Below are 16,168 nucleotides of genomic sequence, written 5' to 3'. Positions count from 1 at the left end.
CAAAAGAATGCTAGATTATATTATTTTTAAAAGTGCGGTTCCTTTTCTTTTTGGTCCCCAATTGAGTTCTTGAACAATTTCTTGTCGGTTTTATGTTAGTTTACAAGCTCCTTTTTATATTTTATAATTCAGTTTCAGCGTTTACTCGATTGATATTAACTCGCTTTGGGTCATTGGGTGTAACAATATGGCAAAGAATTAGAATATAGACCTTGCATGGTAAACAACTAAATATTCCTAGTTCAACTTTAAGTCGAAACTCTGTTTGATTATATGGAAGAATATAGGCAGAACAAGATAGGCTAATCTAGCCAAACATTTCGTAAGCAACATGTTTAAGGACCTAATTTCTCATTTTCTTCATGATAAATGCACTAATCATCTTAGGCTAATGCACTTGCTACAATAACATACGAGAACATTTTTATGTAAGACAATGATAGCACATTGAAATTGTCTTGATTACATATCGACTCGACGCCTTTGTCAAGTAAACAAAAAGAGAATCATCATTTGAGGATTTGCGACTTACACCTAAAATCTATTTGCACAAATTATTTCTTTACGAGTTCAATCACAACCATCAACTTACTCAAGCCAAATCTCTTTATATAAAAGTCAATTATAGAAATGATTGATCGTTCACCTTTTTTTAAAGTTTTTACGGACAAATCGACTATTTATTTTCCATAGTTGGCTAAGGCATTTGCAAAATGGAAGAGAAATCAAATGAATAATCATTACCTGTTTTCTCTTCCTACAATTTTGAAAGACCTATGGAAATGACAAATACGTACCATCATTTTCCCGCGTGTACCAGGGAATATACTGGGCTCTTGTTTGGTTCAGATAAAAATTTAAATTTTAATAGATTTTGTAGTTAAAATATTGTAAACTCTATAAAAATATGTGATTAAAATTAATTGCTGACTTTAACTTAAATTTTTATCTAACTTTTGAAATGACAGTGTTGGCATTAGGAAGACAAATTAAGGTATTTTTGGATCACTATTTGGGCCGTGGTTCCGTAATTATTGGGCTTCAGGCTTTGGGCCGGATTTAGCCCGTTGATGAAAGAGTGGGGGGCAGGAGAATGAGAAAAAAAGAAAAAGTAAATGTGGCTGGTGGGATTCGAGCCCAGGTCTCCACGGCCACAACGTGGAATTCTTACCACTAAACTACAGCCACTTTGTTGTCTCTTGGCTTGATATTATTTATTTCACACATTTCCTCCTATGCATACCGTCATTAACATCGTTACTTTCCGCAAGACTTTGTTATCCTTCCCAAACCCATTTAAAGAAATTGAGACCCAACATCTTCACCTTTCAAAATCAATGTAAAACAAGTTCCCTTCAGCTTGCTTTCATCCCTCCAATTATAGGACAATTTACTCATTCACTCTTGTCTAGTTGTTTATGTCAATGTTCTATTTTTATCTATTCCTTTCATTAATCTGTGGCATTTGATGGGCGCAGTGCATTTGTATTTGATATATGAGAAAATGTAAAATGTATATACGTAGAAAACATAAAGATGGAATACAATACATAAACACTGGTTGACTGATGTCACCCAAAGAAAACAGAAAACATATATAGAGACTGAAATGCATGAAAATCACAAAGGAACAAATCTCCTTTTACGCCAGCATGAGGTCTGTCTATTCTAATCATAGCCACCATGGGAGCATCGGGAGGTATCGAGAAAATACTACTGACAGTTTACTTGGAAGGTGGTGGAGACAAGACAGGGATGGTAGGAATCGAAGGGATGTTTGGGATGGAGGGGAATGAAGGCATTGGGGGCAATGCGACCTTGGGCATGCCGGGAATGGTTGGAATAGTTGGCTGTGTCGGGATGGCTGGAATGGAAGGCATTGGTGGCACGGCCAGTTTTGGGAAACTCGGGATGGTGGGAACTGGTGGCATTGGTGGCAAAGTTGGCTTTGGTAATGTTGGAATAGTTGGCATTCCCGGTAGAGGAGGAGGCAATGATTGCAGGAGAGTACGCGCAGCCTCGCATTTTTTATCGCTGGTGACGGCTATAACCGCGAGGATGAAAATGCAAGTGTAAAAGCTTCTAGCCATGATTGTTTGAAGATTAAAATGAAGTTTCTTTATTTTTTTTTTCCTTTATCAGTTGGGAATAGAGAAGTTTTGAATTTGATGATGGAAAACAAACTGCATTTGGAGTATTTATAGATGGAGTTCAATCCCAGGGTTGAAAATTATGTTTGATATTGGTGAAAATAGGTTCAGTTTGGTTTTGACTTTGATTTTTCATTTTGTTTTATTCTTTGGTTATGACTCTGGTTGGTTGTTTGGAAATTCTGAAAATAGCTGCTGATATTGGTGTAGTTAGCTAAATCATTTTTCCTATAAATAATAATTAATGTCTGATCGATGGAGACTTTTATTATGTTGTTAAACCACCAGTGAAATATGAGAATAAAAATTAAATAATTCTTTCTATAAATACTTTAATTTTAGTAAAACTTAAACCCAAGTTGTTCTTGGTAATAAACAATTTCACTTCTTTTACAGTATGATGTCTTTTATTATAAATTCTTTAACAAATTTTATATGCATGTTTTAAATAGTGAAGTTATTTAATAAATTTTACTTTCTATTTGGTAAGAGACAGTTAACAATTAAATTTAACTACATAGTTCACACAATTTTTGTAACGATCCTATTTTTATGCCCAAATCTTTATATCATACGTATTGTCCGCTTTAATTGGACATTTGTCCATTTATCCCCTCACGACTTTTTATCTAGTCCTCCAAGATTCAAATGTGAAATGTGTATGATCACATAACAAAATATTATACAAGCATTACAACAATCAATGCAAGTAATACAATATAATGTTACATAAAAGGATACAACATATAAAATGACGTGAAACATTACATAAGATATACAAAATTACTTTTGCCGGAAAAGATGTTAACTAAATCTTGTTATTTGAACTCGTAGTTTTTTTATTATTATTTAATATTAGGTTCATTTACTTTGATGAAAGGAAAGTAGATTGCTCGAATTTAACATATATCGATTTTAAAACCTACATCAACTCTAAAATAATTTTTTTTACTGAACACTCATTTGATTCTTTGTCTTACTTATTATTTTTTCAGTATAGTTAAAGCCGATTCTCTTAAAGTCTATCTTGAATTTGTTTAATTATTTTCTTAGTTTAGTTTTTAGAAAAACAAAACAAGAAATTACAAAATATATTTTTTCCCATGAAAGTAAAAATTACAAGATAAAGATATAAAAAAAAACGAAATAAATAAAGTTGAAATAAATGGAAACACACTTTTTAAGATTCAACTTCATAAATAAGATTTTAAGTTTCATCTTTCAAACTCATGATAATTAATTATTTACTATTTATTAAATAAATGCTATATTAAAAGAATAAAAATTAAAAACAACTCTCTCTCTCTCTCTCTCTCTCTCTCTCTCTCTCTCTCTCTCTCTCTCCCCCCAAGAATAAGAAAAAAAAACAACTCTCTCTCTCTCTCTCTCTCTCTCTCTCTCTCTCTCTCTCTCTCTCTCTCTCTCCCCCCATTCTCTATTTTGGTGGCACAATCATGCACTATCGCCATAAGAAGTGACTTTACCTTCATGCAAAGTGGCATGTACCTTCGTCGATGCCCTTGCTTTTACTGGATTCTGCAACTGAAAAACAAGAATAAGATTTTCTAAACATCGATTGAAGGCTATTTTGGTTGATGTTTGTCCATGGTTGAGGTCGTCTTGGTGTGGATTAACCACTTGTAGTGGTTCGTGATCATGGGCATCTAATGGAGGCCTAATTTTGCACAAATTTCTCTTCAGTCCTTGGTGGCTGATTTTAGCTGGAATAATGTTTTGGTTGATGTTTGTCCTTGGTTGAGGTCGTCTAGGTGTGAATTAACCAATGTAATGGTGCACGCGATCATGGGCATCACTGTGTAAGCTGGATTTTGCACAAATTCCATCCTACTCTTGGTGGCTAATTCTAGTCAAAATCTCCTGCAATTTGAATCAATTGTCGCTTTGGTGGTTTCTTGGTTGTTTTAGTCATTGGTGATTTGCTTTGGTCCTTGATAGTTTTCTTGTTTGCAATTTTGCAAATGGTGGTCGTGGTGATGATATAGTGGTCATTATGTTAGAGTTTTGGTGGTTTTTTTATTCGATGAGCTATGGTGGTGTTGACGGTGCAGGTGGTGGTGATGGCGTTGGATCTAAGTTGAATTGGGGTTGTATAAGGAGGGTTGGCGACCAAGGTCAGAGGTTCATTGTGTATAAGTCATCAATATATTTCCACATGTCAGATATCAAAGACGGTTGGGTTGGATTGGATTGTGGTTGTACAAAGAGGTTTTGTGACCAATTATTTAGGTCATTAGCGTCGATGGTCACAGGTCATTATCCATGTGGTTGATCTTGTTTTCTTTGACCAAATTTGTTATATGTGTTGGGTTTTTGTTTCTCTGACTAGATTTATTGTGTGGATGGTGATGGTGTAGGTGGCGATGTGGTGCTGGTGTTGGGAGGTTATGGGGAATTTAGGATTTAGGGTTTTAGGTATTGGAATGAATTAGATTTTGATCTAGAGTTTTGGTGGTGGTGGACTGGTGTCGACGATGCTATTGGTCATGTTTTAATTTGCACATCTACTAGGTCACATATCATATAGTCACAAATCAGTGTAAACAAGTTACATATCAATTTTAATTGGTCCGATCTGGTCACAAAACAAATGTACATTTCCAATGATAACAAGTCACATATTCAAATGTATGGTCCACAGTACATGTTATAGATCAAAGACAGAAGTTATCAAGTAGCGGGTCATATTTTATTGGTAACGGATCATTGTCAACTAGTCATAGACCTAATGGAATTGGTCATTGGCCAACTAGATTGATATCACAGGTAAATGTACAATCACCTATCAAAAATTTGACAACCACTATAGAATTTCGGCAACATCTCACCATTATCGACATTTGCACAACACCAACAACCACAAAAAAAACCCCAAATTTGGACATCATCATTGGGACAATCGTCGACAACGTGGTCGACATCATCACTAGAGTCATCATCAGAGCTGCCGCCGCTGCTATCGAAATGAAGAGGGGGAGAGAGAAGAGAGGAGATAGAGATAGAGAAGACTGTCTCTAAAAATCCAAATATGGTAATGGATGGAGTGGGCGTAGGGATGGGTGGGTTGTATATTAATTTTTGTATATTAATTGACTTTAATAATATATAATAAACAATGTTAATCATCTATTTTTGAAAGATGGAACCTTATTTCTTAAAAATGAAATGGTGAATTGTTAAGATCTTATATTTGAAAAAGGTACAGGACCCATCATTTAGCGGGCTCTTACCGAACCAAACAATATGGGCCAGCCCTTCACGAGAAAAAATTGCTTAGGAAATTAGGGTATTGAACGAAATAGCAGCTAGAAGAAATAATTCCGTTCCCTTACAATAACACCGCCAGTCTCATCTGTAGGATCGGCGCCAACAGGGAGAACCAACATGAGAGCTAAGGTTAGCGGAAATTTCCCAATTATTTTCAATACAGTCACTCTTAATGCACAGTCACTATCAATTATGTCTTATTTTTTTCTTTTTTTTTTTGTAATATAATTATCGATTTCCTAGTGTTTTATTAATATTTTTTTCTTACCGTGATCGGTGATATTTTGTTTCTACTTGTAATTTCTTAAAGATGGTTTATAGTTTTATTGATTAATTGGCTTAGAACGTTCTTGTTCTAGTTGTGCGAATGGAATCGGGCTTGTTGTGCTATATGATGTTAGACTATTCTACTTGCTAGTGAATGCGATCTATTTCATATCCTATACTATAGAGAACATATTTAGATTTGATTATTCCAAGTGCTTTTGGATTATTTACCATTTCTTGATTATGCGTAGCTCTACGTACTAATTTGGCTAGCTTTTCCCTTCTCAATCTAAAATAAGGTGTCTTTACTGGAGAAAAAAGAAGTAAAATGAGAGCTAAATTAAGAATACGTTTCACTTTGAAACTGGAAATACGAGATGTAGGTTTAACTAGATGAAATTTTTTTTTATTGCGGATTATTAAATTTTGAGTTGTTAACAATGATACTGTGGTTGGTTAGCTAAAAAGGTTGTAAATTATGTGATAGGAACAGTAGGATAATGTTTTGTCATGAGCTGGCTCTCTTATAGCTTTAGCCTTTTGTGGATGCTAAGCCAAGTTTTCATTCATTTTATAGTGGAAGAAGAAGCGAATGAGGAGGTTGAAGAGGAAGCGCCGAAAGATGAGACAAAGATCTAAGTAGAGGAGGATAGTGAGAAGGCTTCTTTTGCATGAACCATTTCTTCTTAACTGGCTGCCTAACGACCAAGAAAAGTGGAAGAAAGTTCTGTTGATGGGGCTGTCTTGTTTGTTCCTACTCTCGTGTTTTGTAGTTTCATCTTTGTGGAAGTTTAGGTTAACTTGCGAGCTTTTACTGTCTACTTTCATGTTACCGAACTAAAAGAGCACATGACATTTGTATTAAATCCGTTTATGAATAGATGCATGGGCGTTTCGGATATCATTTGTGGCTTCGTTCTTTCATTTCATTCCTTTTTAAGGCCTGTGTCGTTCTAATTTCTGATATTCTGCAGTGATTATGTCCTATTTCTTTCTTCATTCTTCCCTTCTTCCCTACTCCTGTTAGTGATTGTTTTGACTATATTAGCAAGAAGAGATTGGAAGAAGCTACTATGGTAAAACTTTAAAATGAGTGTCAATTCTGCAAATTCTTTGCGTTATAACATCAACTGAACCAGAAATGATCATCGAAATATTCTTGTTACAAATCTCTCCATCTAGCCACCTACATTTGCAGTTGTAGCGATACCATGATATAAATCCAGTGTAATCACTTGCTTCCTCTCCCCATGTTGCTTTCTGCATTCGAATTTAAAGGTCATATTGCATAGAGATCCCTTCTACTGTATCCTGACTCATGACTTGTGCTACAATTTTAAGGTTGTAAACCCAAGTGCAGGTTGTCTCAAGTAGTAAACTTGGAAGTCCAAGGTTGAACCACAGAAAAATGGAAGGAAATAAAGTAGTCTATGAGTAGTTAATAGTTGATGAAAATACGATGAAGAAGAACTAAAGCGTTGGGGATTCAGTTTGCATAAATGAGTAGAAATTACTCTTGATCTTTTATTTAACTGATATGAAAATCAACTAGGGAGTGATCTCATATGAAAGATAGAACATTGATCACAAGCATGCTAAAAGATAGTTCGTGATAATTGTTTGAGAGAATATGTCAAAATAAGTTATTGATAGGTAGAGATTATATAAACATTTGTTGTGCCAAAATTATCAACAATAAATCAAAGTTTCTAACAAACCAAAAACATTTGTAGAACATTTATTTCAACCAAATAAGAAGATGAACATTGAAGAACAAAGTGAAAGATGAAAGACAAGATTCATCAAAGTTTCACCCCTAGCTTTAGCTAAAGTTTTAGAAATATATAATGAAATGTTACAAAGAAAATGAAGGAAACTAGAATATGACAAAGAGGAATTGATGCCCCCAAACTCTTGACCAAGATCTCATTTTATAGGCAAAGGAACATCCAACATGCAAGTGAACAATGCAACTTGTTTTTGTTCAGCTTGAAGATAGCTGGAACATGCAACTTGATACCAATTTTCAGATATTGTGCAGCGAATTTGGACTTTTAATCAAAAGATAAGTTGTTGCTACTTGAGTTATTTTTCCATTAGTGCAAATATCAGGTTCATTGGATCTTTGCAACTCCAAATATGGCAAAAACAATGAGTACTGCTCATAGGTAAAAAAGCTGTATTCGACTGGTAACAACTTGGATTTTGCTCGGTAATTTTGACTACCCTATGATGCGAATTTGACTTCTTGCGAAATATAAAAGTTTTAGATACATATTTTATCTTTCCAACCCAACTTGAATCACCTTGGTTCGATAACTACAGCTCAAGTTATGGTCATTTAACCGAAACAGTTCCATCTTTACTCGAGACAGCTCACCATTCTTAACTTTCAACATTTTTTCCTCCACTTGCTCCATTTGTTCTACATTGGAAATACATGTGAAATATATCAAATAAATACTCTTTCAAAAGTATAATAGTCATGCTGACATGTATATAAATACGTATTTAGATTAATTGCACTTTTTAATCATGTATTTTTTTTATGCAAATTGAATTCATTACAAGAGAATTGAAATTACAGACTAACACTAGTGAATTTATACAAAATGAATGTAAAATGCCTTGTAAATGTTATATCTTTAAAACACTTTTGGACATTAATCAACTTGTTTTAGATGCAGCTTTTTCAAAACGACTGCCCATTTCCTTTTCTTCGTCGTGAATGATTTCTTCCACTAAAATCGTATAAGTTGTGTCATTAGGCATATAGCCCTTCTCAATTGTTTCGAACACTTCCACAGACAAGTCTGTTTTGTGAGATTCGCATAAACGGTAAACCAAGCACAAGTGCATTGACATTGTCAACATCAGGCTGGTAGCCACTTTCTTCCATTACCCTAAATACATCCACGGCAGCACCCAACATTCTCCCCATGCACAAACTTCTAATCGAAGACGAATATGTGTAAGAGTTGGGATTAAATCCAGATTCTGCGATCTCATACAGAAGCTGAAATGCTGGATAAGTGGTCTTTCCTGCATAAACTTGAGATGACATTTATGTAGAAGCCATGAATAGAGGACATCTGTTTATTTCTCAAAGTTCGGATAATTGAAAACGCCTTTTGCACCATTCCCTCCTTGCATAGCACAGCAACAGCATTATATGTTTCCTCATTAGGACTACAATGTCGATGAATCATTTGGTCCAGACTATGTAACTACCCCGTCTACCTCTCTCTCCTTGCAAAGACTAGCAATAATTGGGTTATAACTAGCTGCAGTGATTTTGAATTGTCCATCTATATATAGCCGATCAACTACCTCAGAGTGCCTCATCTGTTCGCACATGAAGCGCAAGGGAATAAATCAATATATTACACGTGACTATAGATGGCTCGCGTTCATCTCTAACCATCTGTGCAAGATGTTCATTTTGCCACCTCCCAACGCCCTTCATTGCACAAGCTCCTAAACAATCCATTATGATTTTGTAAGGTTGCTATCTTTCACTAGATTAGCTCCTTTTTATTATCTTGAGATTATCAAATCATATGATCATCATCTTGAGATCATATAACCATAAGATTGCACACACTATATCGCTCATTTATTGTTTTCAGACCATATATGAATGACTGCAAATCGCAATTTTAACAACCTTGTGTAGATGTTCCTTTGGTGTGGCTATAATAAGATCTTATTGCTTTCGAAATCAAACAAAAACAACATTAGGATTCAATTAGTCTACTGGAATAGGAATACATGAGCAAAGTAGAAATAATGAACTTATCATATGCATTATAGTAACAAACACCTTTTCGGCAACCTTGCAACCTAAACGCTTGGCAATATGGGCAAAACTATCTGCAACTGTAAATTTCTAACCTATAATTCCCCATTACTAACAGGGATGCAAAGCAGAGCATCAAAATATGATCGCGAGTTAAAATACTGACAACACATTTCGTCAATGGCCTACTTAAAACTTCCACCATCGTGCCAGGACCGATGTCCCTTTTATCTTGAAAAGATGTAAAAAGAAAAACTGAAACCTTTATCTTGAAAAGATGTAATAAGAAAAACTGAAACCAGCTGATATGTCGAAACCATGACCTTGTCTACTAAGTAGCCTGCAATTTACTTCATTTCACAGTGGAATGGGCACCACGACACTATCAAGAGCCACCACTCCCTCCGCCCTGACCCCTAAGACCCAACATGGGCATGGACCGCTGTGTGAATTCCAATAACAGTTTTCTCTGAGGCTCGCTTGTATGAGGGAGACTTGCTCGTAAGAGCTCAACCGGCATCTCTCTACTGATGGCTCTGGTTGCATCAGACCCAAGAGTAGCTGTCTCTAATGAGGCTTGGGCGAGGAAGGATTTCATAACAGAATCATATTTATTAAAGCAGTATTTCGTGAGGAGACCAAAGAATGCATCAAAAGAGGCCTGCAAAAATTCTCTGTTAGAAATGCAGCAGTTGGCCGCAGCATGAGGGTTTGTCAGGAGCTCAGTTGCCCTCTCGAGAAGAGACTTGAGAACAATAGATGCCCCATCTCTATTGAGGCTTCCAATGGGACGCAGAGGAGGATGCTCAGCTGAACAAAACCACGGATGCAAGGCAGGCCTCTCCATACTGTGGACACAAGATGACACGACTCTTGCAAGGTTGATAGTTGGTTCAGAAGCTCTAGGATCATCATGAAGGCCACCAAACAAGAATCTCAAATGATGTAAAAGGGCCATGCAAACTACTCGAGTGAGTTCGTCACCTGGAGAAAGAAGTTGAAGATACCTTGATAGGAACTTCCGGCCCTTAGGAAGAGAAACTAACCTTAAGAGGTCAAGGTCATCTTCAGGAGCCAAGTCCACTGTGTGGCCATTTTTCCCAGGAGGATCAATAAGCTGAAGGGATAATGCCAAACCTTCTAACAGGATGTGCCTCCTGTTGTCAGAAATTCGACTAACGCAATCAAAAGAAGAAATAAAATAAGCAGAAAAATAGACAGTAAATGAAGCGAGGTATGCCAATAAAGTAAGCAAATCTCCTTAAGACAGATTTCGCCCCCCAATGAAGTGCAAACGGGATTATGGACGTCTATCTCCCAAGATACAACGCTCCTTCCAAAGTCGATACTGCACAATACCAACCTTGTCGGTCGAACCAATGAATGATCGTACTTGAACGGAATAACGACGGAAGTATAAGAGATTTTTTACGAGCAGAATATGGAGATAGAAGAATTTAGAAATCAATTGAATTCGTAATTGATTTGGTGTGTCAAAAAACGAATATGGGGGTCCCTATTTATAGAGATTGAAGTGTCTCATGGAACAGGTGTGTGACATTTCAGGAACTGGTGCACCACTTGGTCTGATTCGTCTTAGCCATTGGATCGCACTATTTTTATGATCTGACGGCCTAGAATGCCTACTCATCGAGCCTTGTGCTGCCACGTCATCGAACCACGAGTCCATTTCCGAAAACTATAAGGCTCCCCAGCTCCCCGCGACGATGCGTACGTGCGAAGTGCCAAGTGCGCCTCTAAAGCGCCCAATGCGTACTTTGCGACGTGCGCGTGCCGGGACCGGGTCCGGGGAACGGTGCTAGTGGTGACTAGCCTTTGGCTAGCTAAAGTTAGCCAAGTGATAGGTAACATATTAAATTATATATTATTTACACAACCCACTATATAAACAAGACTATTTTCTTGTAAACTTTCGATGTGGGACTCCTTTCCATATAAAAACCACTTAAAATGGGCTTATCAACATATGGGCCTATATTGGAGACTTTTCCAATTCACTCAAATTAATTGCAATGACCCATATCATTAAATATTACATTTAATATTTTAAACCCAAATCAAATTCAATTAATTCCAACAATCCTTTGCCTTAACTGGGCACCACCATCTTGGAGCTGATTAAATTGTAGGAATCTATCAATATCATCAACAAGAAGGAGAAGGCAAATGCCATCCTCAATGGTCACTCTAGCCGCAAGCATTGGCTCCTGTTCCAAAGGGTTCTCAAACAGTTCAGCATTACCACTACCAGATGAATTTGGGGAATCAACTTCAAGAAGTGGATGGGGCCTGCGTATTGAAGAGAAGGAAAGCCTCCCAAGAGCATCGATCTGGAGAAAAGCATGTGGCTCTTTGTTAGAACAAGCTCCGGAAAATTTATCACGCAGATAAGATGGGCAGAAATGGTGTTTCAACTTTGCACCGGAAGATTTTTTGGCCAGACAAGCTTGATAGTAATAATCATCAATATAAGGATCATTGCTATGAGTAGTAGCAAGCTGCATTCTCACAATGTTTTCAATTTCATCGGCTGTCATGTACTTGGACTTGAACTTTGGCCACCCACTAATTCTCAGCATTGACATAGCCCTTGCATCTCTCATATCAGCTAATCCAAGCATCTCAGAGTTATTTATCAAAGGCGGTGATGCAGAAATGTGAGGATTGTGAAGTTGAGGCAGCAACCCCGATAGATGGAAAAAGGATGGCTGAAACGGATGCTGAACTCTGTGTGGCTGGGAGTGCAGCTGTGGAGGCATTAAACCATTTTGATGGGGTAACTGCTGTTGCTGAAAAATCTTGTTTGGGCCAGGACGCTCTACAGGATATAAACTAGGTTGGTTCTCCCACTGGTTCTGGAGTTGACTATTAACTGGCTGGCCATGAGTTACCTGAGGAATATTTCCTCCATACAGTGACCCGTGAGATAAGGCATTCGCATGAAGCTGAGGATTAGAGAAAGAAGAAATATTGGAAGAAGCAGCTGCCATTTGGTGCCCACCTGGGCGATATGCAAGATTAGGGTGGCTAGATTGACTACTTGCTGAAGCCTGCTGTGACCTGCCATCTGTGGGAGGATATGAAGTGAACGGCATATTTGGAACAAGATTCGCTTCAATAGAATGGTGATGTCGTAGGCGTTGCCGTTCAGGGTGTGACGATGTTCTGTACAAAGATTTGGATTCCATGAAGCTGATAAAGGAAGAATATGGCTGTGATGACCATCTTTTGCTTTCCTCAGTGCTTGCAGCATCAAAAGCATGCTGATCAAACCAAATGGGAAAATCGGACTCTTGGTCCTTTCAGTAGCAGATGAACCTGAAACTTGATAACGCGAGGGAAAATTGACAATCTTGATAGACCAACTAAACCAAATAACTACTCTTGATTCATATGTCAGATGCTAACATTTGACTTTTCTCCACCAAGTATGAACTTTTCCAAATTTGTTTCATTGAATTCCCTCGCATTTAAAGATGGCCTATAGACTATGCCCTTGTTTGTGCCTCATTTTTTTGAGAAAATCTTAAATAGTGTTTTGACATCATTTCAATCACATATTATTCAATAAAATAATATTACACGAAAATCTAAAACTTTTCTTTATTTTTTAACCACACATTTCACATCATTATACTATTCAAAAATGGGGCTCAAACAAGGGCTATATTAGAACACAGTTGAAAATTTTGCCCTATGATATAACCACACTAACATAACGTAGCACTTCGGAGAAACAATGAGCTGGCCAAAAGGCAATTATTTCATGTAATGTAGAGTTAGTGTCTTGCACATTCATACAAACTGTACAGAGAATTTCATCAACCATGAGAAATGCAACTGCAGAAATTCACCCAAACAATATTAATGCGTGTGATACAAAATTTGACAAAAAGGAAATACGTAAGCAAACCAAAGTTTCATGTCCCATTTGCACAAAAAGATAACTAAAGGAATATAATTAAATAATATAAAGCCTAAGATTTCCCAAGGGAGAAATTCAACATAAAAAAAGAAAAGAAAAAAGAGATATCAGCCCATCCATTATATGGGCAATAATAGAACTAAGTAATTATACCACAAGTAAATCTATCCAAAAATGTAACTAATTATGGCAAATATTAGAAAAATAGCAGCAGGTTTCATGACACAGACACACAATTACTACAATTGAAAATCAATTTGGTATTTTGAAGTAACAAATAAAAGGTTAGACTTCTGCAGGGAAGTCAAACATTGGTATGTTTATAGTAGGAAAAAAGCTACAGGATCAACAAAATTGTAAGATGTTTACTCAATCCAGATCTCAAGTAGATCAAAGTCAGACAAAGTTTGGAATTTCAATGTGATGAAACGTCAGATAAAAAGTGATGCAAATTCAACAATACTTTAAAATGATTCTCTTAATTACAAGTGCACAAACATGAATAATTCTACATATACATTATGGTATCCATAAGAATGTCCATAATGTACATGTGGAATTCCATGATTGGAGGGTTGAAAAAATGTTTTTCAACTCTCCAATAATGTTATGTCACTTATACATTATGGACACCCTTGTGGACACAATAATGTATATGTAGCATAACCCTCACAAACATAAATACTCTACCACAACAATTCAAAACATAAGCAAGCAAAGGAAAAGATCCTTCAGGAACCAAAAGAAGAAAGGGTACGCCATCGCACCTACTAGTGCCAGGCTCCGCTCGCAATTGAAGAACGAAGAAGATTTCCCAGAAGTAGCAATGATAACCGTTGGCAGGCAGAGGCCAGTAAAGCAGAAAGTTTCTCATTTTCAGAGCTTGATTCTCTATGTTATGGAAGTCTTTGATTAGATGGAGAAAATATATTAGACGAAACAAGAATGAGTTCTTTGTACAGCAGCATGAGTACAATTGTTCTAAAAAATCACATCAAATCAAAATTACTGAACATTGGAACCAGAAAGATCAATTTTTAGAAAATTTTGTTTATTTATTTATTTAATTTGACAATATTGTTAAAAGATCAAGATGAGGAATGATAATGAGATAAACAGAATGGTAGCAAATCAATGCATGGATAAAAAGAGTATCTAGGTATTCTGCGAATTCTTGAGTCCACTTTCTCTTTGGTCTGGAGATGATATTATCAAGTGTAGAACTGTAAAAGAACTGTTATTGAGTGCAGAAGTTCTATCCTCTTTTACAAAGAGACCATGACATTTATTATCAAGTCCATGCAGAATTCTCAAATACACACACACACACACATATATACAAAAATGAATCTCTTTATTTATTTTATAATATTTATTGAAGTAAAAACCAAATCTCATTGTACGAAAAAAAGGATAAGATTCCTATATAGTCATCCGTACAATGCCCCACCAAGCGAGAGAAAAGAACACAAGAAGGCAATGACTAGATAAATGTCGAAGACCAAAATTTGACAGTCAAAACTGATTTTAATCAATGGAGCTACGCCAACAAATTTTTTTTTTTTTTTTTATAAGTAATCAAATATTTTATTAATCATGGATAATACACAGGAAGTGTATTATCAATTAATACAAGACAGAAACGACATGAAATTGGACAACCCGTCTATACGAGTAATAGCCACATCATTAAACCAAATATACAGTATCAGATAAAACAATTCTTTAATCTGCTTTGTTGTCCGTGTATTATTGTCGAAACAGCAACTATTTATCTCCCTTCAAATACACCAGATAATGCATCATGGGACAAGGTCCCAAACAATCTTATTATCTTTATTACGAAATCTTCTTCCCCATGCCTTCAAAACATCCTTTATACGCTGTGGATATACCCAATCCATGTGTTAAGCAGCCAAAATATCGTTCCAAAGGGTGCGAGCAACGTCACAATGAATGAACAAGTGGTCAATCGTCTCTCCATTCCTCCGACACATATAGCACCATTCCATAACATAGAAACCCCTGCATCGGAGGTTATCCACCGTTAACACCCGTCCCCTCACAATCGTCCATAGGAAAAATGCCATCTGAGGGGGCAATTTACAACGCCATACCTTCTTCCGTAGGAATGAACTCTTCTCAGGTTCCAATAAAGATTTAAAATAAGAGCTTACTGAGAAAATGTCATCGCGTGGCAACCTCCACCTACTACGATCACTTTCGCCCACCCTGACGTGCACCTCATACAAAGAAGTCAGGAGTAGTGCATAATCATCCAATTCCCAATACTGTAGACCTCTCCCAAAAACAATGTTCCAGCTGGGATTCACATTATGCACCTGTAAGACTTCATACACCATAGCTTGCGGCATCAAAGTAATACGATATAGGGAAGGATACTCCGCTCTTAATGGCCGATTTGTACACTAACAATCATCCCAGAATCTGATAATATTGCCATTCCCCACCTCATACATTAATCTATCCTGAAATTCTCTCCACCCTCGTCGTATATACCTCCACAAATTCACCCCATAAAAACCACAATTCTCGGCTGAGCACCATCCCCCCTCTAGAACACCATATTTCGCCTCTAAAATTTCTCTTCAAAAGCTTTCCCTTTCCACACCGAATCGCCACATTCACTTACCTAGCAAGGCCTTATTAAACAATACAAAACTCAATTCGAGGCCCCCCATTTTTATGGAAGAACACACT

The 16,168-nt window shown here is 36.7% G+C and overlaps 1 protein-coding gene, 1 long non-coding RNA gene and 1 other non-coding gene across 3 annotated transcripts; 1 reads left to right on the top strand and 2 right to left on the bottom strand.

Moving 5' to 3' along the window:
• Positions 1–1,116: 1,116 nt before the first annotated feature.
• TRNAH-GUG lies at positions 1,117–1,188 on the bottom strand. The gene has a single exon. It is a non-coding gene; the product is annotated as a tRNA-His (tRNA).
• A 4,217-nt stretch (positions 1,189–5,405) lies between these two features.
• Positions 5,406–6,606, top strand: LOC111370724. The gene is made up of 2 exons (XR_002698485.1): positions 5,406–5,564; positions 6,280–6,606. It is a non-coding gene; the product is annotated as an uncharacterized LOC111370724 (long non-coding RNA).
• A 3,280-nt stretch (positions 6,607–9,886) lies between these two features.
• LOC111370136 lies at positions 9,887–14,321 on the bottom strand. The gene is made up of 3 exons (XM_022991835.1): positions 14,133–14,321; positions 11,604–12,821; positions 9,887–10,660 (listed from the first exon to the last, which is right to left on the bottom strand). Exons 1-3 carry the CDS (start codon positions 14,319–14,321, stop codon positions 9,887–9,889), a joined length of 2,181 nt encoding a protein of 726 aa, XP_022847603.1.
• Between the last annotated feature and the right edge of the window lie 1,847 nt (positions 14,322–16,168).

This window comes from Olea europaea, chromosome 21 (assembly GCF_002742605.1).
Source record: "Olea europaea var. sylvestris chromosome 21, O_europaea_v1, whole genome shotgun sequence".
In the NCBI taxonomy this organism is placed as follows: Eukaryota; Viridiplantae; Streptophyta; class Magnoliopsida; order Lamiales; family Oleaceae; genus Olea; species Olea europaea.
This window is presented reverse-complemented; position numbering and strand designations above follow the sequence as displayed.